The 25,409-nt window shown below is 33.8% G+C and overlaps 1 protein-coding gene across 1 annotated transcript in view; it reads left to right on the forward strand.

The window, feature by feature from the left end:
• The first annotated feature begins 13,276 nt into the window (after positions 1-13,276).
• LOC110025516 (SKP1-like protein 1B) overlaps positions 13,277-25,409 on the forward strand; it is a 23,478-nt gene continuing 11,345 nt past the window's right edge. Inside the window, exon 1 of the mRNA XM_020726048.1 lies at positions 13,277-13,724. Within this exon, the coding sequence (XP_020581707.1) occupies positions 13,410-13,724 (315 nt within the window). The 5' untranslated portion in view covers positions 13,277-13,409. The remainder of the gene's footprint in view (positions 13,725-25,409) is intronic.

Below are 25,409 nucleotides of genomic sequence, written 5' to 3' on the forward strand. Positions count from 1 at the left end.
TATATATATATATTATTTGAGTTTTAGAAATAAACTTTAAGATTTAATTTTGAAAATAGATCCCTCTGGTTGAGATTTATTATCAACATGACCATCAGCCGAGAATTGTTTTCCTTTAAATTCTATCAACTATGTCCCGCTTATAGGGGATCGAGATTAGCAATTGAAATAATTGAATTCAAAATAGATTTTGAGACATTTTTAAAATAGACTCATTCAGTTGAGATTCACTATCAGCACAACTATCATCAGGAATTGACTTTTTTGAACTCTATTGACTCTATCCCGCTCACAGAGGATCAGGTTTATAATTTATATTAATTGAATTTATTCAAATGTATATTTATTTTTGGAGTTTAATATTGAAAATAGACCCCTTCTGTTGTCCACGATCAACTTAGCCATCATCGAGGAATACTATAATTTATGCCATTAAAATCATCAGTCTTGTCAACTCCAATCCTTATAAGGAGGAGGATCAAACTGGCTCAGTCGGGGCTCAATCCTATCAACTTCATTCTCCATGGGAAGGAGGATGAGATTGAACAAAGTGGGGGCTCAATCTTATCAACTCCAATCCTTGTAGGGAGGAGGATTGGATTGGCCAAACTGTGGGACTTACGACCTCGCCCTATAAGCAAAGCAACCCTTTGCCCGCGCAACATTCTAAGATGCATAAGCTTGAATATTTAAAGGTGGGTCGGAGCAAATGCGGGCATTGCATATTCGTTGGGTTGAGATCTTTAAATAGTTTTGCATGTATTTTAGGATAGATTAGTTTGAACCTAAGCATTTGTTTAACCCGCGCAGCATTCTCGGAACTTATGATCGAACGTTCAACACGTTGGTTGGAGCACATGCGGGAATTTCATATTTGTCAATTTTGACTATTTTTATGGGATTTTTAAGGTTATTTGCATGTGCATATTATCATTAAAATGAGTGCAAATATTTTTTCTTCAAGCTTTTAGCATCACCTTCTCTTCGCTTGTGTGTTTGGGGTTACGGATCCAATGATGAGGAAGATGCTACAGACTTTGATTTTATATTTGGAATTATGTATCTCTTACATACTTATCTTCCATTTGAGTGTTCACATGGAGCCCTCACAAGTTTCATTCGACTTCATTAACGAGTCGTCGAGTCCCATGTGAGTCGTGTAACTTCTATTTATACTTATGTCGTTCAAGATGATTTATGTAATCATTTATCTTTAATATATAGCGTAAGAGCTTTCAAGTATTTTGGTCCAAGTGAATTCAATTTAATTTTTCTTTTATGATCGACAATTCGAACAAAATTCGACAGCATTTCGGTAGCTTCCCAGTGCCGTCCCCCTTTGGGGGGTTGCAGCAGGAGGTCAGGTCTACCCTCCATGCCAAGAAATGCATGTATGAGTGGCTTGTGCCACAACCGTAAAGAGGCGCATCCCGCCACTTAAAGGAATACGTGTACTAGTTTTCAAAAAATACAACAGGATCTCCCACCACGCTAAGAAAGACATGTACAAATGTCACTCATGCAATCTTAGGCACCTGTAACATATTTCTCCATCATCAAGAAAGATTCTTATGGTTACTTTAATTTAGAATCTTCTATCGTGTCTTGATCGTCGTGTGCGAGCTTCACCCCACGACGCTAATAAAAACGTGTATAGGGTATTCTTGGAGCTTAGAGCTTGGAGCAAGGAAAAAGAGGAAAACTCTTTATCTTCTCCAAAGAGAAGCTCAAGGGATTTGATTATCTTCCAAGTTCTTCCTCTTCTTCCATTTCTTCCTCTTCTTCCATCACTTCATTTGAGTGTGTGAGGAAGAGAATGGAGCAAGGTTTCTTCTCTCCAACGCTAAAGGAGAGCTCTATCTTAGCTGGGGAAGGGTCATCAGAGCTTCACTGGAGCTTGGAACTTCGTTGTAATCTTATCGAACTCTCCTTCTAAAGGAGAGCTTCTTTGTTCTTTGAAGGAGTGCAACAGGCCTCGCTGGAACTTCACCAAAGCTCGGAATCTCGCCTGATTTTCATCTTCTTTCCTACCGTTCGGAGAACTTTCTCCCATGAGAAGAAACAATTGTTATGTATGTGAAACTCCTCAAACCCTTTGCATTTTCTTTCTTAGCCGACCATAGAAGTAGATTTTTCTAGGTGTTGTGGGTTTGGTCGCCCACACGAGGCAAGTTAGCCAACCAACAATAGTCAGCACAGCCATACGCCGTTTGATTGACCAACTTTGTGATTTCGACGTAGGTTTTTGATCGCCTAAGTTATGCAAGTTGGTCCATGTGCTAAACCTTAGGCAGCTAAGCGAGGATGTTAGCACGAGTATGACCCACTTTCAATCGTGATCACTTGAATTATGTTGGCATTGTATTACATCCTGAATTTTGCATGTTGCAACACACTTGGCTCGACCCTCCCTCCTCCCCGCGACGCAGTAAGCCTTGTACTTTGGTCCGACTGACCACCCCAGCTCGATCGATCGATTACTTTGGTTCGACCGGCCACTCCGGCTTGGTCTACCGATCAATTTGGTCTAACTAATTGTCCCGACCCGGTCAACCAATCACTTTAGCCAAGTAGGACACGTTAGCCCGACTGAGCCAGTTGGTGGCGTTGCCTTAAGTTGACCATCCTGGTCGATCCAGTGGGTCAAACAACCAACTTCACTTGCGTAGTGTGTTTTGCATATACATTAGTGCTACTTGCATGATATTTTTGCATAGTTGTTATCACATGCTTGCGTTGCATTTTGAGTGTTTATTCATACAGTCTCCCCACTTTTATGATTCTCTCCAATGAGAATTATCATTCTGAGTCACTGCACCATGTGCATACTCAATCCTTTTCGGGTCACTGCTTCCACGACATACTCATTCATTTGGGTCTCTGCCTCCACGACATGCCCAACTTTTTCAGGTCACTGCCTCCATTACACACCGATTCCTTTGGGTCGCTGCCTCCACGGCATGACCACTCTTCCGAGTCACTGCCTCCACGACTTACCATTCTTTTGGATCACTGCCTCTACGACACACCCATTCCTTTAGGATGCTGCCGACGACACGTTCACTCTTTTTAGGACACTACCTCCATGACACAATCATTTTTGGGGTCACTACTTCCACGACACACCCACCTCTTTCAGACCACTGCCTCCATGACACACCCATTCTTCGGGTTGCTGCCTCCAGAGTACGCCCACCCCTCCGAGTTACCACCTCCATGACACAACTACTCCTTTGCGTCACGGCCTTTACGACACGCTCGCTTCTGAGTCATTGCCTCCACGGAACACTCCTCAACACTTCTATGATTTGATTGTTTGCATTTTGCATTTGTATGAGTGCATGGATAACAAGTCAGACTCGATAGACAAGTGACCCTGTGTTGGTCGCGATGCCTTAACAAACATTGCTTGTCAGATCGATCCCGATGATAATGCGAGTTAAAGGATCTGAACTGACACAATATAACTGTGCTAAGGATCCAATAGATTTAACTTGTGTCACCCTGCATGTTACAGGACTATATTTAATGGTCATTATTTTAAAACTAAAAATATATATTTTTTATACTTATTAAATTCACCATAATTTTAAAATTATGCATGTAGTAAGCTAGACCATATGTAAAACCAACTATTTTCAAAGTCCATCATAGGTGACACATTAGATCTTTAGATTTTTATGATGGCGCCGTTGAAATGACCCCATCAAAGTTATACATACCCTGAGAGTTATCTTCAACACTTATATACTGGTTAGCACACTTCTCATTAGATGGCGTGCTTGTCTAGAACTATTAGATAGTTTTTTCGATGCCTCTGACTATTGTTCTTTGCCTACTTGTTTGTTCTGGCCATGCGTCACTTTCGTGCTTTTTTGTGTGTTTGTGCGTGCCTGTTTTGATATGCATGGTAGTATATTAGAACGGTCTTCTGCAGGAGGTCATGTCATATATAAGCACACACATGTACAATAAAAAGGGGGAGCAACATAATGATTATTAATAACATTTTTCTGCAAACGCTGCTTAGCTCCCCCATCAGGCATGACCCAGACATGTTGCATGTTTGTTTGGCTTTCCCTTTGACATTATTTTCATGCAGGCCGAGTACTTTTTTTTTTCTGAGGTACTTTTTAGAGTCCAAGGAGAATTTTATATTGAAATAAGATACGAACATGAGTTCCGAGATGCCAGGAGGACGAAAACACATGACAGTGACTAGGAGTAGCACTCCTGTCCTGTACCTTAATTCTAGATCTTATTTATGTATAGAATTAGGGTCAGACATGTACTTATGCTGTGCATGACCGCTCTTTTTTCCTTTTTAAGATATGTTGCCAACTCAACGAACCGACCTCAATATTTTTTGCTTGTTTACGTCATTTCTTGTATGTTTGCATGATTGAATTGTTTTCACATGTTTATTTCTAGTTGATATGAGATGCTACGAAATTTTAATCTAGGCTCATTAAGTATCTTACAATTATAAATTTTCTGCTCAAAATTAAAATCTTAAAAGATTGAAATAATAAACAATTTAGGATAAAAATTGACAGGACTTTTAAAAATTATCTTTATTTTTTTGCATGGCCTTCGGGCTGGATTTTAAAAAGGTTGCATAACATGACTCTCACTCAAGTCATAATTAGTAGGGTCTCCACAATATTTAAGGATTGCTCTAGATAATTACATCATTTGCATGTGTCGAGGAGAATGCCCCGTGCTTCTCTAACCCGACTAGCCCAACATAAATTTCTTCTTGGGTGGTTGTCTAGTGCGCTTAGGTCGTTAAAAGACTTCCAGACCCAGACGAGGTGTAAGTACTTTGTTGGGAGTGTTTCCAGCTTTGTAGCTAAATCTCTCTTCCTCTTCTTTTCTAGCGGCATCCCTGCCACTTCAGTGGTTATAAGTCCTACCTCTTGGAGCTTCACCTGATAGTCATGAGATAGAGTTTTGTTCATTTAACCTTAGGGCTACTGAGGTCGTTGCGAACGACACAATTTACGGATTGCTGATCGGGGATCTCTAGATGCGTAGGGTCGACTACCTTCACTATCAAGTAGACTTAAGCTCATATTGGCTTGGGATGACGGGTCTGTGGTACCCCGACCCGACTACCTCCCATTCTAGAGATTACTCCTCCCTTCCTTTGACTACCCTTGTTGAGCCCCGCTGCTTCTTTTGCCTTCGTTGATTTGATCTCAATAGTCTGATTATCGATGAGTTGTCGCATGTTTTGGATCCATTAATTTGTCATATGCCCTTATGACTCGAATATGCTTTGATATATTAAGATTCCCTGTTATGATGATTTAGTTGTTTTGCAGGCTTTATATGCCGATAAGTCCATTAACCATGTGAGACCATGAGAGACTCACTCTCCTTCTTGTGGCTTAGCGGGGCTTTGAAAGCATCAGAGCATTTCCATGTGAAATAACCATCCTTCGATTGTTCTATGCTTAGTTGTCACTACTAATGTAAGCAAAACTTCTTGGATCAAGACTATTATTGGGCAACCTCGATATAATTAACCAAATAAGATACATCACATTGGGAGTACTCTGGACCCTAGAACATGCAAACACACTTGAATATCTGATTTTGGGCATATTTATTTTCATAATTCTTTTGCATACAATATATTTTATTTGAAAAATGAAAGACACATTTAAAATTAATGGTCCATTCATTTCTTAATAATTACTGCCATGGATTTAAGAAAATAATTTAGAAAACGATTCATATGTTTAAAATATTTTTGATAAAATTTACTTAGGGTATGTTCGTTTCGGCTGTGAATGCACGAAATCTCAGTTCAGAAGCTACTATAGAAAATTTGTTATTCAAAAGCAGTTGATATGTTTGAAAAATACAGTTCTAAAAATGCTATTTGTGAACTAATGTCTATAGTACCCCTCAATATATATTACGTAGATATCAATGATATTTTCAACGTATGTAATTCTCCTTTTTTAATTGTGTTACCCAAATAAGCAGAAATACGACAGTAAAGTTAAGATTAAATTATAATAAAGATACGGCTAGATTTCAGAAAAAAATCTTTTTCTTATCGTAAATGTTTAGGTATTAAGTAAAATTTTAAAAGAAATAATTATAAAAATGGACATATATTTGGAATGAAAAGTTATTTTCACTCATAATACCTTTATCATGAAAATATTGAAGGTGAATATTGACCCAATTTTCTACCCAAAATACTCATACTTCCATGAGTTCAACATAATATCTTCCGGATAAGCTGCATCTCAGCCAGACATACGAGTTCTCTTAACAATAAATCCTACAATAGTACAGTTGTATTCCAAAATACATTAACATCATCGAAATTAATACATTACTAACAACAAAAACAGAAATGCTACGATCACAAAATCAAACAAGCGAAAGATTTTCATAAGAAATTCAAATCTTCAAGATTCTTTCTCACCTTATCATCAATTGCATTTTTGTCTTTATCACTTCGCTCCAATATTGCTTTACTTAGTTCATTCACTCACAGAAAAAATTTGAAATCTTTATTTGTTTGATTTTTGTGACATATGTAGAATTTTCTATCAGTGTTAACACCTTTCTGAGTTGTGAAAACAAACAGTTTACAATGATAAAATATTTGTCGATGTTTTGTCGCTTTAGAACTTATCGAATAGCTTAGGCTCGTTTTCGATAATATATTCATGTAAACAGTATAACTATAACTACATAGGTTTTAAGAGACCAGTAATTTATGAACAAAGAAATGAAAGCATCTCGATAATTTGACATTTTATGTAAGTAATTCAATAAAATTTTTAACATTTCTCTCGCAGGTCTCAAAAGCAAAATGTAAATTTTTACATCAGAAGTGTTCCTTTGCATAAAGAAAATATATTGTGCCAATTCACATGATAAATCACGCATTAAGTGGCTTAATTATGCAATCATATCTCTCAGATCCCAATTTCATGCAATTTCTACAGAACCAAGCCGAGCTCACACACACCTCATGCTATCATTTCCATGAAACACTTTCTGGAGCCGTGGATATATGAGGTAAGAGTTTTTATTACTCAGAGTGACAGTCATAATATGATTTCATCCTTCCAACAAATTAAGTGCAACACTAGATAGAATAATCTAAGGATTGTGAACACTTTGCCTTCAGATCAAATTTCAACCAATAATCATGCAGTTTAATCCCAAATGGTCATGCAATGAGTGAATATTAAACAAAACAACCACCTACAATAGATTGTTTCAGGTTTCATATTTTTTAGAATCACTTTGTACTAAATGCATGAATTGATTTGTCTCAACCACCAAAATGATTATACCACATGCATATAAAATGCTTCATAAAATAGTTTCTGGAAAAATAGTTGCCAAAACTTGAATGAATTGGCTAATTCCATGTATCAAAATTAGATATATATATATATATATATATATAAAGTAAAGAACAAACAATTTGAAGTTTCGGCTGGAGAAAAATTAATATGTTAAGGATTTGTCACTAATGCTAAGATTGGCCACCAACATTATAAATCATAATAAAAAATTAACCATTTTTGTATCATAAGAAAAAAGAAAAAGAGTAGATAAGATCATTGTCATTGTTACAAGAGCAGTGAACTTTCTAATCCCAAATGATTATAGTGAATATTAAACAAAACAACCACCTGCAATAGAATGCTTCAGGATTCAATTTTTTTTACAACCACTTTGCAACAATTGCTTGAGTTGGTTAGTGCCAACAACCAAAATGATTGTACAACATACATATAGAATGCTTCTTGAAATAGTTTTCTGAAAAAACAGTTTGCCAAAACTTGAATGAATAGGCTAATTCAGAGTATCAAAATTAATATATATATATATATATATATATATATATAAAGTAAATAATAAACAATTTGAAGGCTTACCTGAATATAAGTTAATATGGAAAGGATTTATAACTAATGCTAAGGTTAACCACCGGCCTTACAAATCCTAATGGGCAAGTAACCACCAAATGTGAATCATTAAAAAATGAGTAGATAAAATCATTGCCATTGTTACCAGAGCAATGAACTTTCTAATCCCAAATGATTAGATAGCAAGTGAATATTAAACAAAACAACCACCTGCAATAGAATGTTTCAGGATTCAAATTTCTTAGAATTGCTTTGCAACAGCAGCTTGAATTGGATGACCCTCAAGAATTTTACGTATCCATTTATCCCCCGTGAAAGTTGAGGTCATGCATGGAGTTCAAGAGTTATGAGTCATATTATTTGGTCAGCAGACAAATGATCACTGTAATATTTTTCTGCAACCCTTTTATATTCTCTATTGGTAACATCCATTGCTGAAAAAATAAGAACATTACCGCATGACAAGATACACAACTATTAACATTTCAACAAAATATATTACAAGCACAACATAACAATTCAATACAAGATGAATGATAGTATCATAGCACAATCTATCACGTGTAATATCATTGCAAAGCAAAGAAAAACTAATACGATAAGTAATTGTTCTACCATAAAATTAAAAAAAAAAAAACATTGGACACCAACATAATACATTGGACACCAACATAATATTTTTCTTGACAATACATTAACTATAAGAGTAGTTGTTTTACGAATAAAAAAATTAATAAGTAGACTCCACTGTAAAAACATAGAAATGATAATGATTAGTTATCGAGTTTTTCGTAGAAGAAGCACAGATAATAAATCTTTTGCTCAGGTGTCATATATATGAAGAACTCCCTCTTCATAGGATCTCAAGTAGCTTCATGGACTATAAATATAATTGCATATCTTCATAAACTTCTACAATTTTCTCTAACATTTAATCACATTAGGAATATATGAAGAAGGTTTTGTGATGTTAAATTCAAAAGATAAATTAGTACATGCCATAACCAACTCTGATATTTGACTACTTAGATATGCAGGGCCAATCTTTTTATTGCGACCTACCCTTGCTTTTAACAAGGGTGGTATTCTAACACGACTGAATTCACTGTGTTCATTAATGTCATATGATGATTTATGAATTGGTTCGTTTGGGCTATCTCTATGTTCTTCTGATTCTTGAGGAGTTCAGACATGACCACCCATTGCAATAACGCAGCTAAACATGACATCAAGTTTTTCCTCTAGCTCTGGTTCGATGTTTACCAAACCTACATTTTTTAGCATTTGACACAAAATATTATTCATTTAATGAAAATGAATAGTTATATCTACAAATTAAACATATAATTAAAATAGAATTATAACTGTTTTAAAATTCATTTCACCTCTAACTTCTTCTTTCACCAACCCGTTGATGCATCAATAGCGCTCTTAATCGAATCCCAACAAAGTCCAGTAGATCATCTTTTTAGCTCTTTCCAAAATTTTCAATCTTGTTTAATTGATATCATTTGTTCTTTAATTGTATTTGGTCATACAATCTTCCAGTATTTTCGTGAAAATTTTTGGTAATGTTTTACCAATTTTATTTGTTGAAATTGATTGTTGGTCTATTTCCAACTCAAACTCTTTCAAGCAAGTGCCACACAAAATCATTTTCGTTTCTTTCTCCTAATAACGAATGATATGCTGCTCCTTGTGTTGCCTAATTGTTGTAGTATCTAGAAGGTAGGTATATGCTTTCAAATGTTATATGATAAATAGAAGAGCATCCCTGACACTACAATAAGATAAAGTTTGCATAATTGTCAAATAATATGGGAAATTGAGGAGCAAATTTATAAAAAAAATCAAGCATATCGATCTTGAAATTTTTACTTTAATTACATTTATATTGGGATCATATGTGGCCTACTGTGACTCAGGGAGCTCATAGGACCTTCAAATGAATGCTATGGGCACAATAGGCGGGGACTGCACAACCATAGTCCTGCTCTAGGATGATGGGTGCCAATTTGGCATCACTTTTGGCATCCTCAGCGTTGACGTTCATTCCTCTGTCATAGGGTTGTATCTTATTGATATAGATGTTCTCATGACGTAGACCATCGACGAAATTACTCCATACGTGTTCGGACCTTAAGCCTAAGGTCCAGACTATCGGATTTCGCTTTGGAGTCGTTCACTCGATGACACACATGTGGAACATCTTATTGCTTCGTGCAATAAGGCATTGGTACACTTCTCCATCAGTTGCCCCAGGGTTCTCGTGAGACCGCTAGGACGAGCATGATTCATTGTTGATGTCAATTGGGTTTCATTTGCTTGCATGTCTTCACATTCATGATCATGTGCTTATCATGATTTTAAAAAAATGGAGTAAACTGTCCTTTTTTTGCATGTTTTGTTGGTCGATAGCCTACACGATCGATCGATACTGCCCATTTGCCTGATCTATTTATCGACCACTCCCTGTCGACACGATCGATCAGCGCCGCCTGCCAGCCTGATCCGTTTATCGACTACTCTCGTCGACATGATCGATCGGCGCCGCCCACCAGCTCTATTGATCTATCAACCACTCCCCATCAACAAGATCGATCAGTGCTGCCCACCGGACCGTCGGTCTATTGACCACTTCCTGTCGACATGGTTGATACGCTGCCACTGACTCGATCGATATATTGACCATTTCCCATCAACATGATCAACTGGCGCCGCTACCAACTTAATCGTTCTATCGACCGCTTTCCGTCGATATGGTCAATCAACACCGTCACTGGCTTGATTGGTCTATCGACCGTTTTTTGTCGATTTGATTAATTGGCACCGTCATCGACTATATCAATCGGTCGATCATTTGCATTCGGTAAGTTGTATTCATGTATATATTCTTTACATTGCTCGTATTAGCACATTCACACTTGCACACTGTCACGCACTCATGTGCATATGTCCTCATGCTCATGACGAGTGCTTGCGCCTCCCATGGGCGCATTACTCTATACATTCGCTTTGTGGCATCCTCACTCAATCCGATCCTATGACACATAAGCTCTCCAGGTTCTTTTTTCAAATTTGTCTGCTTAATCTCCATCTTATTTCCCTCTTTTCCGAACCCTCATCTTCTTAGAATCATTCCGACGGTTCAAATTAAGAGGGTTCTTTGGATCATAGGATGATGATTAGACAAGCTAACTACTCTGAGTTTCAAAAAGAATCGAAACACATGCCAAAAAATTCTTATGTAAAATTTTATATATCGAACACCTAAATATTTATATTTTCATGAATAATACTAAAGTCTTTTAACATATCATCAAAAAAACAACAATCTCTATGCTTTTACAAACGAAATAAATTTTTCTATGCATTGGTTATGACAACAAGGTGTCAACTGCTGTGTAAATTTATCCATATTTTTACTGCTTAAGGACAACCTAATGAAAACTTGCCCTAAAGCAAATTATCAACTTATTTGAAATTATCAACCAAGTGAAAGCAAGCCCCATGTGCTTCATCGTTTAAAAGTCAAGCACTTCAGTTCAGTAACATATGACTTAAACCATAACTTCAGGTGCTTAATGTGAGTCATTTTTCTAAACAGAGATTGATATAAATTGGTAAGCGATGGGCACAAATTGGTATATTTGTAAAGAATAAATTTGTGCCAACGGTAGATGGATAAAGACTTCAGAAACACAAGAATAAAGACTCCAACAACATAAAGCCACAAGTGACATAAATTTGTGCAAAACATTAAAGACTTCAACAACACATGACTAAATTTGTAATACATTGTTGTTGTAAAGACAAGGATCAAGCAAGTCTTCCTAAAAGTGTAGATGGATATAAATTGGCAAAAGATGCTCAAATTCTCGAAGCTGAGAAACAAAGAATGTAAATATATGCATTCTAAAATGTACAACAAAACTCATCTTCAACAAAAAATAAAATTTGAGGGCGACCGTAAATAAGAATGGAGGAAGGTGTGGAAGCTGAATGAATGAGAAGTCTTCACCTTGAGGGCAACCGTAGATGGAAGAAGCTCTTGCGTGGGGAAAGAACAAGATGTGAGAACTTCTCGCTCGGCTTTGACAGAGAGAGGATGCTAGGACTTCTCATTTGGCGCGGCAGACATGACTTGAAGGCAACGATTGAAGAAAATGACATGAACACTGGGACTCGGATTAGTATTCACATCCGCGTTACTAATAAACAACAGAACAACGTTTGCGAACGAAAGCGCCGAAAAATTGCATCCAAATATGATGTAAACTATATTTTGAACCAACCGTGGTTCAAAACACCGAAACAAACGGGCCTTAGATTGCTGGGGTGGGGTCGCAATTATTCACTGCTTTCACAACGGGGCATAATTTCACGTGAATTTTTTGTTAACCTAATAAAATCTTTTTAAAAACACACCAAAAGATTTTATTTGGGGTATATAAATATGACTTATATAATATTTAAAATTTAAATCTCTCTCTCAAAATTTTAATATTAATTCAGCATTAAGTCATGTTAAATTGTATAATTAATTTTTAAAACGAGTAGTACTGTTAGCAAAATATTAAAAATATGGGAATAAATTAGCTCATTTGATTTCTTAGGTGCTGCATTTTGTTATTCTTAATTTTGCACTCTCATATATGAGAAAATATTAAGTGTGTGCACACAGCTGCGAACAACAAATAATGAGAGAGAAGGTTTGTATGTTCACACATTCTCTCCTCACAATCTCTCTCTAATTATTGGTTGTCCACAAGTGTGTTGCACACACGTAATATTTTCTCCTTGAGTACGCTCTCTCCCACTTCCTCACGTCTTCCCTCACTCGCTCACTCTATATCTCTCTCTCTCACTTTGTTTTACCAAAAAATCAGACATGTGCACGCTTGAGCAACCATCGATATTATTAGTTATTTCACAACGTGGCGAAAGCTTGGCAAAAAAAATATCACGCCAGGTAAATCAAATGTGCGGTGCATAACATGGATCACTCCACACCGCCAGACTCACAACACGATGCAATTCATACCGCTGTCTGCACGTTCAAATTGACACTCACAAACAACACATAATTTTTTTTAATTTACCTACTTTTATGTAAATTCAAATTTGGAGATCCATATTTAAAAGTCATTTTAATCATTAATTTTTAATATAGTTTTCATAAAATTAGAACTTACTAATTTTTTTTATTTTTAATATAGTTTTCATAAAATTAGAACTTACTAAATTTTTTTATATTTATTTACATTTAATTTCTTAACTTTAAATTAAAACATTATTATTATTGTAATTGCTTTCAATGGAGAAGAAGTACTTTTTTCCAATTTCCCTTAAAATAATGCCGGCGGATCGGACCTCTTCTGTTCTTCCGTGGTTAAAAACAAATCCCCAATTCCCAGTACCCGCATCTTCTTTCCACCTTCCCTCTGGACTTTCTAGGGCTTGAAACTCATCTGATCTGATCTGATCAGATCAGCTATGGCTTCAGAAGAAGGGAAGAAGATTACTCTGAAGAGCTCCGATGGCGAGGAGTTCGTGGTGGAAGAGGCGGTGGCAATGCTATCGCAGACGATCCGGCATATGATCGAGGACGAATGCGCGGAGAGCGGCATCCCGCTACCAAACGTCAACAGCAGGATCCTCGCCAAGGTTATAGAGTACTGCAAGAAGCATGTCGAGTGCACTCCTGTGGCATCATCAACCGGCGACGAAAAAGCCGTCGAGGAGGAGCTCAGGAGCTGGGACGCTGACTTCATCAAGGTGGATCAATCGACTCTTTTCGATCTCATTCTGGTGCGTCACCGTCCCTCCTTGACAAGTCCTCTCTCTATATATGTTTTGGTTTTGTGTTTTTGAAGTTTGATTTATCACTTTTTTTTTTTTGGGTAGTTATGATCAAATAGATTTATTTTATAAATCTTTGTAATTCAGATAGCTTATTCTATGCCAGAAGGGGAAATAGTTGCGTTTTGCGTAATCTGTGATCCAGATTTATTAGTTTGTTGATGATCTTTTTGCTTCTTGTAGCTTCATCTTATCATCTATTTATTGCGTTGTGAGCATTGTTTTTGCTGACGATAAAACTTTGGCTTTATTTGGGAAGATATGCTCTACTACGTCAGAGCGATATACATTTATTTTCTGGTTTTAATTAAAAAAAATATTTTTAAGTCTTTCCCTGTACAGAAAAATTAAAGACTACCCGTTGCCATTTAGCCAGCTTGAATAATTCCAATCCCAAGTCAGATTAGAAATGCTGAGAGTTGATTTTAAGTCTTTAGTAGATCATATAACTTACAAAAACTGATGGAATTAATCCAAACTTGAATTTTGATTGGTGCTACAAAATATGAGCTGACCCAATTACGAAGATGGTAGTTTGATACGCCGCAAATTAGGTCACATGGGGTGAAATATAAAGATTACTCGTTGCCATTTAGCTAGCTTGAAAAATTCGAATCCCAGCTCAGATGAGAAAAGTTGAGAGTTGATATTAGGTTTATAGTTGATCTTTTAACTTTCCAAAACTAATGAAATTAATCCAAATTTTGTAGTTTGATAGGTGCTACAAACTATGAGCTGACCCAATTGTGATGAGAAGTAGTTTGACAGACCTCAAATTAGCTCACTTGGGGTGAAATGTATGTTATATTGCCTAGGATGTCACCCGCAAGTGGCACGTTAAAACTTAACCCAATTATGTTAAAAATTCAAGCAATAGTTGATTTGGTAAGAAACTAAGGATAAATTTATTGCATTGCAATTTGAGTACTTTGATTAAGATGTGAGAGCTAGATGATATGATGATTAGAATCAGAATAAGTATCACTTCTTTCCAGAAACTTTAGTAAAGTAAAGAATCCAAGGAAATTGGAGAATTCTATCAGCTATTATGTGTTGGAAATATTAAAATTATTGATGATTTTAGAATAGGAGTGGATAGAGAGTTGATTATTGAAATTGTTGAGATAATTGCTATTAAGATAATTGTTGATGATGTTATTATAATTGTGGTTTCTGCTTCTGCTCCTTAAATTTGGTTAGAGTATTTTTTTTATAATCAATTTTGTGAAAAGATGGAATAAATTTTTTAAGATATATTTAGGATGAAAAGTTTTTTATTGGGGCTGACTTAAAATGAATATAGAGGTTAAAGTAGCTTGAGCTATTCTAGGATTCATAGTGAATATGAAATTGAAAATTAAAAATAATGGGAGAAACTATATTTGATTTTGTACCTAAAAACTTGTAATAACAAATACACACTTTAAGAAATGTAAAGATCATTTAATTACTTCCAAAGTGGGCCACCATATTTCAAATTGACTCGGGGATTGTTTGGTTGGATGAATTATGGGTGTACAATATTTGAAATGCAGGGCTTCAAAATATTTTGGTGTTTGGTTTAAAAGATTTGGAATACATAGTAAAATTCAGTTGTATTTTTAACTCATTCTCTAGTTCAGTTTGAGCATTTTTAACTCATTCTCCTTAATTTGGCTGTGTTGCAAATGCACTACAAGCCGTTGTCATTGCCGACATCTACCACCGACTATTGTGGCCAACTTCTACAGCCGACAACAATTTCATCACCGTCACCCGAGATTGGCTGGTTGCTTGCCACTGTCACTGGCTACATGCTGCCATAATGTTTTATATTGAATTGATTTTACTTAAAACTTTTTTTTTAAAAAAAAATTGTGCATTTGCCTTACACCAAACTAAATAATCCTAAAATATTTCAATTGAACTACACTTCTTCAGCAAACCCAACAACTTATTGAAAGGCAAGAAATTTTTTTTTTGCAAAGATTGTAGGGTTATTTCATGAGATTTTGAGCACACATCATAGTTTAATATTTATGGATGTATATTTTAACTTGAAAATGATCCAGATAAATAATTTTCTTAGGGTAGAGTGATAGGATTTAAAAGTTGAGAAATTACTAACATTCATGGTGGATTGTTAAGAGAGATAAGTTGTAATTCTGTAGGGATAAAATGTGGGATAAGATGACTAATTATTGCAATACATTGCTAGTAAATTTTAAGGAGATTTTATAGCATAATTGTATGGTAATAAGGAGACTTGGTGATTGAGTGTGTAGGTACAATCTCTTATAAGGAAGATAAAACGTTTTTAAATAGTGGAAAAAAATTAAAAAATAATGAGATTTCTGATGATTATAAGAAAATGTATGTTTTATAAAGTAGTGAGTTTTTCTCTCATAATTATCATAAATTTAGTTCAACTTGTAATCCATTCGGAATATTTGATTACAAGAAAATGTTAAGTGGTAAACCTTAAATACTTTATTGGTTTTTCAACTTATTTCTTTTTCTTTCAGGCACATTTTTTTTCTTTTTCTCTATTAAAAAAAGCTAAGCATTATTTCTCTTTTTTTAATATGTTTTACTAATGTCATTCTTCTTGTATACATTTTAATTTATAAAAAACAAATTATCAAACTTCCACTTCATGCGTTATAACCCATTGATAGTCATAATATCATCTTTATTAAAATGAATTATGATATGAAATTATAACGTAACAATTAAACCAAATTCTTGTTGAATCCTGTCATGTGTATTTATGTTCTTTGAAGAATACAAAATCATTAGAATTTATTATTTCTTATAAATAATTTAGTTTATTACAATTTAATATAGTTTACACTATTTAGTAATAATTATGCAAGTCTAATTTAACATCTCTCAATAACCATTTAATTAATTTTAAATATAAAAACTTGCTAAATCAAATATAAACTCAACTTAGGGAAGAGTCAAATGCAATTATAAAACACAATTACACATTTTACCTTGTTCATTAACTTGATATATGACAACACAAATTATCAAGTAGCGTCGAGGGGCTCTTGATTCTTTTTGAAAACAAAAACAAATGCAAAATAATGGAACACAACAATTATTTTCTCATCCCCTGACCCCTCTTCGAACTTGAGTTTCTTTTTATAAGAATTACCAAAAAAAAAAAAAAAACACTGAATAACATCATGGACAAATACTTCCATTAGATCAACTCACATCCTTCTTATTCTACTTGTTGACAATTTGAATAAAGCTGAAACTGCAACAGATCATACTCGATCTAAACCAACCTTTAACGAGCAATTTGTAAACATGGTGTAATGCCTCATTTAAAAAAATAAATAAATAAAGAATTTGTAGGTTCAATTGAGGTTTTGTGATCGTTAGAGGGGGCAAAGATGTATTGGATAGAGCCAAATGGGTTCGAGTAAGTGCGTAGGCGTAGCGAAATACAAGCAGCGTAGGAGATGGGCTTAAACAGGTTGATCTAGGATGAGGAGCAACACATGCGGGTTCGAAATTGATGTGTGTGTGAGCGGTATACTCACACGAGCAAGAGAATTAGAGAGGGAGGAAATCAAGCTAATATTGTGTTGAGCACATGAATTGATGTGGCCTTGTTCAAGAAATGGAGCGGGAGTTGGGTAGTGAGCGAGCTCGACATCGAGTGTGACATGCAGACACCTTGTGGGAATTAGGGTTTGAGCAAAAGCTTTCTTTCCAAATTTAAGTTTAAGATTCGAATGTCATTTTTATGTTAGGTGAAATATTAATTAAGATTTGAATTGAGATTAATTATTTATACATTTTGTATAATATAGTTAAAATTATATTTTAAATTTGCATATTGTATTATAAAATATTTCGAAGTCTAAGATGTTAATAATTTAATTTATATTGTGTATGTGTAGGAAAAATAAAAAAAATAATAAAATATTATTTTAATCTTTTAATGTTAAACATAGGAAGATTAGTATTATTCATTAAGACATTAAAGAGTTAAAGTTATGAAAATATGAATCTAATTTTAAGTAAAGATAAAAATGAAATATTTAAAAAAATATAAGAAAATGTTAAATTAGACTCATGTAAAATTTATTTTTTAAATAAAATTTAATTAAAAATATTTCAAGTTTAAGTAAATATAGACCAAAATATTGATGAGGATGTTATTGGTAGAATCCAAGTTGGTTGGTTGAAGTGGAGGAATGCTTCAGGCTTATTGTGTGATAGAAAAGTACTGCTTAGATTGAAAGGAAATTTTTTGAGATGGTGGTGAGACCTGCAATGCTCTATGGCGTTGAATGTTGGCCTTTAAAAGAGAAGCATAAAAGTAAGTTAAGTGTTGCCGAGATGAGAATGATTAAGTAGATGGTGGCTTTACACTTAGAGACAAAATGCGAATGAATATATCCGTGATAGGGTTGGTGTAGCTCCAGTGACCGACAAAATTAGAGAGAGTTGTAGTTGTCTTAGATGGTTTGGATGGTTTGTTCACATTAAACGTCGATCATCTGATGACTGATTAGAAGAGTAGATGTTTTAGATTCGATTCATGTTAAGAAAGACAGAGGTAGACCTTGGATGACTTGGGCATATTGTATAAAAAATGATCTTAATTTATCGGATTTAAATGAAAATATGACACTAAATAGGGTGCAATGGAGAAAAATGATTCATGTACCGACCCCACTTAGTGGGATGAAGATTTTTTGTTGTTGTTGTTGTTAAGTAAATATAGATTATTTCATTAATAACAAATACACCTAAGAAAAGATAATATGCTTAGTTAATGGAAAAATATGATTAAATAATGAGATTTAATAATAGTTTCAATAAAAGCTATTAAAAAGAATATTTTACACATGATTATATGTATTATATTTAAAAAGTCGTATATATCAAAGGAAAGAAAGTTATTCTTGATTAAGGCAAGTACTCATCTTATGAAATTATTGTAATATTTTTACTTTTTATAAACTAAAATACATTATAATCACTGTCATTGTCAGTCTCAAGCTGGGATGCGAAAAGTGGAGGGTTGCGTTAGGTAGTCGACAGCCAGCGTAAAACTTGTCGAAAAAAATCATGGCATGAATCCTTTTGATCATTGTGTAAGTGCTAGGGCGAGTTATTTTTGATAAATTTTTTAATGAAGTTTCTGAAAATACGATCGACCTTAGTGATCTTAATATCGTGAATAATAAAATGTTTCATTTTTACCGTCGCATTAGTAAAAAAAAAGTTGAGGAGACTTTAAAGAAAACTAAGGGTGGAGAGTCTGTAGGACCTGATGACATCCCAATTGAAGTGTAAAAATATTTAGGAGATTTGGGAGTTTTTTGGCTCACTAAACTCTTTAATATTATTTTAAAAACTAAAAAGATGCTTGAGGAGTGGAGGGAGTGTATTTTGGTCCCCATATTTAAGAATAAAGGGGATGCACAAGAGTGTGCAAATTATAGAGGAATTTAGTTGATGTGTCATACTTTAAAATTATGGGAGAGGGTAATTGAACATAGGTTAAGACACATTACAATGATTTCTCATAATCAATTTGGATTTATGCCGGGCAGGTCTACTATGGAAGCTATACATTTATTGAGAGGTTTGATGGAGAAGTTCAGAGATAATAAGAATAATCTACATTTGAATTTTATTGATTTAGAAAAAGCTTAGGATAAGATTCCAAGAGATATCCTTTGGAGAGTTCTTGAGAAGAAAGGTGTTGATATGACTTATATTCAAGTCATTAAAGATATGCTGCTAATTGTGTTCAAACTGAAGGAGGATTTGACCAAATATTTTTCTATTTCTGTTGGATTACATCAAGGATCGTCTTTAAGCCTTTTGCTTTAGTTATGGATGGTCTTACTGGACATCTACAGGAGGATGTACCTTGGTGTATGCTTTTTGCTGATAATATCCTTCTCGTGGATAAAACGAGTGAAAATGCCCCGAAAAAAGTTGAATTATGGAGGCCTACATTGGAGTCTAAAGGCCTTCATTTAAGTAGAACTAAAACTGAATACATGGAATGTAATTTTACTTGTAGTAGCTCTAGTGACAAAAGTGTGACTTTGGGTGATCAAATTATTAAAAGGTGTGAACGATTTAGATATCTTGGGTCTGTTGTTCAAAGATGTTAATAGTAGAATTCAAGTTGGTTGGTTGAAGTGGAGGAATGCTTCGGGCCTTTTGTGTGATAGAAAAGTACCTCTTAGACTAAAAGGAAAATTTTAAACGACGGTGGTGAGTGCAATGCTTTATGGCGCTTATTGTTGGCCTTTAAAAGAGAAGCATAATAATAAGTTAAGTGTTGCCGAGATGAGAATGATTAGGTGGATGAGTGGCTTTACACTTAGAGACAATGCGAAATGAATATATTCCTGATAGGGTTGGTGTAGCTCCTGTGACGGACAAAATTAGAGAAAGTCGTCTTAGATGGTTTGGTCACATTAAACGTCGATCATTTGATGATTCGATTAGGATAGTAGATGTTTTAGATTCGACTTGTGTTAAGAAAAGCAGAGGTAGACCTAGGAAGACTTGGGCTTATTGTATAAAAAATGATCTTAATTTTCTAGAACTAAATGAAAATATGACACTAAATAGGACGCAATGGAGAAAAAAGATTCATGTAGCCGATCCCACGTAGTGGGATTAAGGCTTTGCTGTTGTAGTTACATTTAATTAATATTGGTACTTGTTAGATTGATAGCTAGTGCAAATTAATTTATGATTTTTATATTTTATTAAATGATTGGGGTTTTTGGATTGAATGATGTAAACCATTAGCATATTTAAATTACCTATTATAAATATTGATTAATGTATAAATATATTGAATGATATGAAATATTTAATGATACAAACTATATGAAATATTTGCATGTGTATATTGATTCATGCAGTACACCCTATATGATATTAGTTGGTGATGCCTAGATACTCATGCACATAAATTAAAAAAATGATATTAATATTGAAGTATTTTAAATGATATAATTTAGATAATGTTTCAGTGATGAATGAGATATATTAAAAAGATATAGATAAGATATGATATTTTTATGGATGTATAGAATAATAAATTAAATCCTTTATATGGTCTTAATTGAATGAATAGAAAGTTAAATGTTCTTATATTGATTTATTGAATTTTGATTAGTATGTATGTTGTCTCTTATATCGTTATGCTACTGTAATTATAAGATATGAATATTACTTGGTAGTTGATAACTCACAATAATTTAAATTAATATTTTAAAGAAATCTTTTAATATAATTGAGTGACGGATGAGAAGTTATATTTACAAGACAGTCAAATTGGAGAAATGTAAATTCATTCAAAATTATATTATTTTTCTTAAGTTAATTTAATTTCTATTCATTAGTGACTCATGATACTATAAAAAAATTTTGTTGTTCGATTATTTGTTCTTGTCTTGATACATTTAAGCCCTCGGGCCATAATGTGACAGTTGCTGAGACTGAATTAAAATTAACTATATAAGTAAATTGCTGATATTGATGGTCCATAAAACAATCAAATTTGCTACCTATTTTTTGCTGCCATATGGTATATTCCTTGACTATCTTTTGGAGCTTATAAACTTGCTTCTTTAATTTCTACATTTGCTCTGATAAAGCCTTGATGAGGCCTAGAGGATTGTTGGCTACAGGGTTCAGACGAACTCTTATCAGGTTCTAAGAAGGATCATGGCCATAATATAATATAAATTCTTCTGTTTATTTAGAGAAGATTTAGGGTGCTATATTTTCCCAAATGGAAATCTCAAAGCCCCCATTTCAACAGACTAATAATTTAAATAAGGGTGCCCAAAACCCACTATAGTTGCCCTTTTAACGCTTTTGCAATAGAATTTTGAATGATTTGCTCGACATCAATAAACAAACTAATCTAGATGGCATAATTAAGAATACATCTATCTCTAATCACTTCACTTGTATTCATGTGTCATTAATTTAGCGGAGATAAAATAATGTCATATATTGTCTTTGACAATCATTCCAATAGTCTAGAATTTAATTAATCTATGCTTAGATTTCTTCCATCGAACATTTGATCCAAACTTAGTAAGGAGCCTGAAAATTTTATCAAAGTCAGGAAGCCTATTATAATAAATAGTATACTCATTGTTATTAATCTCTTACAATTGATAAACCTGATTTATTGAGCTACTATCAAAATGCACTATTGACTTTAGTAAACGCTCGAATGTTCTAGTGCTCTGTAGCATTGATATAGAATTATGTAACTACAAAGGCTACAGCTCCACGAGGAGATGTGGTAAAATAAAACCCCAATCATTGATGATCTTCTCTACTTTACTCCCTAGGTTGAAAAATCTTCTTTCAAGTATAAGATTTTTATTCCCAATCAAATTATTATTGTCTACGGCTTCATAGCGTATTTTCTTGAGTCAAATGATCCACGTCCCTTCTTTCTCTTGCCAACAAACTTTTTCTTAGTTGGAAATTGAATAGTTTGAAAGGAGGGACTCACAAAGCCAACAAAGGAATTTCATGGACTTTGAATGTGTATGGAGTGCAAGCCCAATGTGTCTATTCATAATTTTATCAAACATCACAGTGTTATCCAGCGCCAAGTTGCTTTCCTCTCTGTCTCAGACTTGCACACAAACATCGTGGCGTCACATCTTTAAAGTGCTAAGGTTTTTGCTCTGCTATCAGCATGTGTCGGAAGCAGTTAATACAACACAAAATAGGAACAACTTTTATCAATTATTTTTTGAAATTATTAAATATTTTAATGGAGTTCCGTGATAATGATTGATGGCATGGTTCAATAAGTTTTGAATATTTTTAAAATTTAACGTGATAGTCTGCAGTGTTGTGGTGCTGATTAAATTCAACGTCGTGACAATCTAAACCACATCGTTGCAATTGTTCTTTTTCAACTACAGTCATAGTGAAATGATTGTTTACTTGTTCAGGGCCTAGGGCTACCTCTTTGTAAATATTGTGCCTAAGCATTAATCTCTTAGAATACAGAGCCTTAACAGTAACATTTACAATGCCAAAGCACTCCATAAAATTTTAATATTTATATTTATACTTATTATTATTATTATTTGTAAACAAATACTCACAAACGCAGGAAGTTCATATATAAGTCCAATCAAACACACAAACCCAATGCCACACATTTTTTTGAGTTGCCTCCTAAACAATGCTTAATTTATAGTCCTCAACCCGACTATGTTTACATTTATGTTAATCGGGTTAAATTTTTAGTCGTTTTATGTTGATTCACATCTCCCTAAAAAGGTTTAGTTTTTTACTATTCACCTTAGACATTGAGTTACTATTTTTATCTTGAATGTCTACTATTCTAAATGGATAAACTTTATCTATGACAGTATGCTATGATCATCTCGACTTCAATTTTTCTATAAACAGATTAATTCTTGAATTAAAATGAAGTATTTCTACGCCAGGTTGAAATTCTTTTTTTAAGAAGCTATTGATTATGTCTTCTTTTGATTTGCTCTTTATACAGCTTAGCATTTTCATAACATTACAATTTCAATTTGTCCAATTCATTCGATTGCAGTAGTTTTATCCATCCTGATTTTTTCAAGCTAAAATTTAACTCTCTCATCCTCTAATAAACCTTATGTTCCATTTTAGAGGTAGAGGACAAACTTTTTAAAAAATTAACTTATATGGAGATATCTCAGTTGGGTTTTATAGACTGTTTTATATGCTGAAAAGCATCATCCAATCTATATGAACCAAACTTTCTTAGAATGATTAATTATTTTCTCTCTCTCTGTTTTTTTTTGCTTTGCCACTTATTTTGGGCTGATATGTTGTAATGATCTTATGTATAATCCCAAATTTTTTCATTAATTTCTCAAGTTTTTATTGCAAAATAACTTCTTTCATCACTAATATTAATTCTAGATATTCTAAATCTAGTGAAAATGTTTTTCTTCATACATTACTAGATAAAGTTACTCATTCAATTCATTTTAAGACATAATCTACTGTTATTAAAATATGTTGATTCTCAAAATAAGGATTGAACGATCACATAAATTTTATCCCCAAAATATACAAAAAACTCTACATGTAAGATACATTTAAAGATCTTGCCAAATTTGTGGTTTCTACTATTTGACATCTATCATCTGTCACACATCTTGATTTTTTTATGAGCATCCTTAAAAAGTGATTGCTAATAAAATCACTTTGTAAAATTTTTTGCAGCAGTTTTTGATCCACTAAACATGTTCATCATATCAAAATTATGACCTTGACTAATTATGCTTTCTAGTGACACATATCTTACTAATTTGATCATTACCATTTTTATAAAATGATGATTTACCCCAAAAGTAGTATTTGAGATTGTGCAAAAGTTTTTCTAATTCCAAGAACAATTAAGAGATAGTACATTACTAACAAAATAATTCATTATATCGCCATTCCATATATTATTTTAATAACTCAATGCAAATACATATTCATAAGGAAAATACTCATTAATTTCTTTACGTTCTTTTTTTATGATTTCATTATCTACTTTTGATAAATAATCAAACCTTTGATTTTTAATTTCCTTATAAAAAATTCTAAAACAAGTTCTTGTAGAAGTATTAATTTTAGAAATTTTGGTTTTACATCATTCTTTATTACAATATTTGATTGTTGTTTGATTAGTATATATAATGATTTGTTTCAATTAAATATGATCTAAGGGTCTGTTTGGGGCAGCTGCAGCTTATCCAGCTTCTGCTGATAAGCAGCTTATCCTGATAATCTGCTGATGACCAGCTGATCCAGATAAGCTGTCTGACTGTTTGGTTAGTGCGTCTGGAAAACAGCTGATTCTGTAAAATTGACTATTCTGCCCTTGTTTTGAATAAGTTGTTTAGCTGTTTGGTTAGTGCGTTTTGTAAACAACTTATTTGTAAATTTTTTTAGTTGAATGAATAATCTGTGTAGCAGAATGTTATTTTCTCAAATGTCAACAAATGAAAATGCAAAAAAGTTTAATAATATTTATATAACTCAAAAAAATTATGATTACATAAAAAAACATAGTGATATATATGAAAGTTCATTACACATTTATGAAAATCTAATATGAATTATAATAAGACCCCAAAAAAAAGAAGAAATAATATGTTAAAATTACAAGGAAAAATATGACAATATTGAGTTTAACATGTAAAGTCACATAATGACTAATGTTGCCCGTTTCTGATATCTCGCAACCCCGAGCAAACGTGTCCTGATGGGGTGCGGTATACACGGAAGAACTCGAACCATATGCGGTGGTCTCCTGTTGTGGTACTGTCGAACTCTTAGCAGTTGTGTCCAATTGGGATATCGTAGAAACAGTTGCATTGTCCGTCCACCTGAATAATTTACAGTCTTCAGGTCCTTGTCCCCACCGCGGGCACCTATAAAATTGCCTCCCGGAGCTATGTGTCTGGCGTGACGTGAATAGCAAGGACGGTAGTCCGCAACGACACATCACTTTCTCGGACTTTCCTGAATGTCTGGTACTCATTGTTCTGCATTTATTAAAAATAGAATAGATCAGTCAAAAAAATAAGGAAATATAAAAAGTAAACTTACCCAAGTGTA

Source organism: Phalaenopsis equestris, unplaced genomic scaffold, assembly GCF_001263595.1.
Source record: "Phalaenopsis equestris unplaced genomic scaffold, ASM126359v1 Scaffold000301, whole genome shotgun sequence".
Lineage (NCBI taxonomy): Eukaryota > Viridiplantae > Streptophyta > Magnoliopsida > Asparagales > Orchidaceae > Phalaenopsis > Phalaenopsis equestris.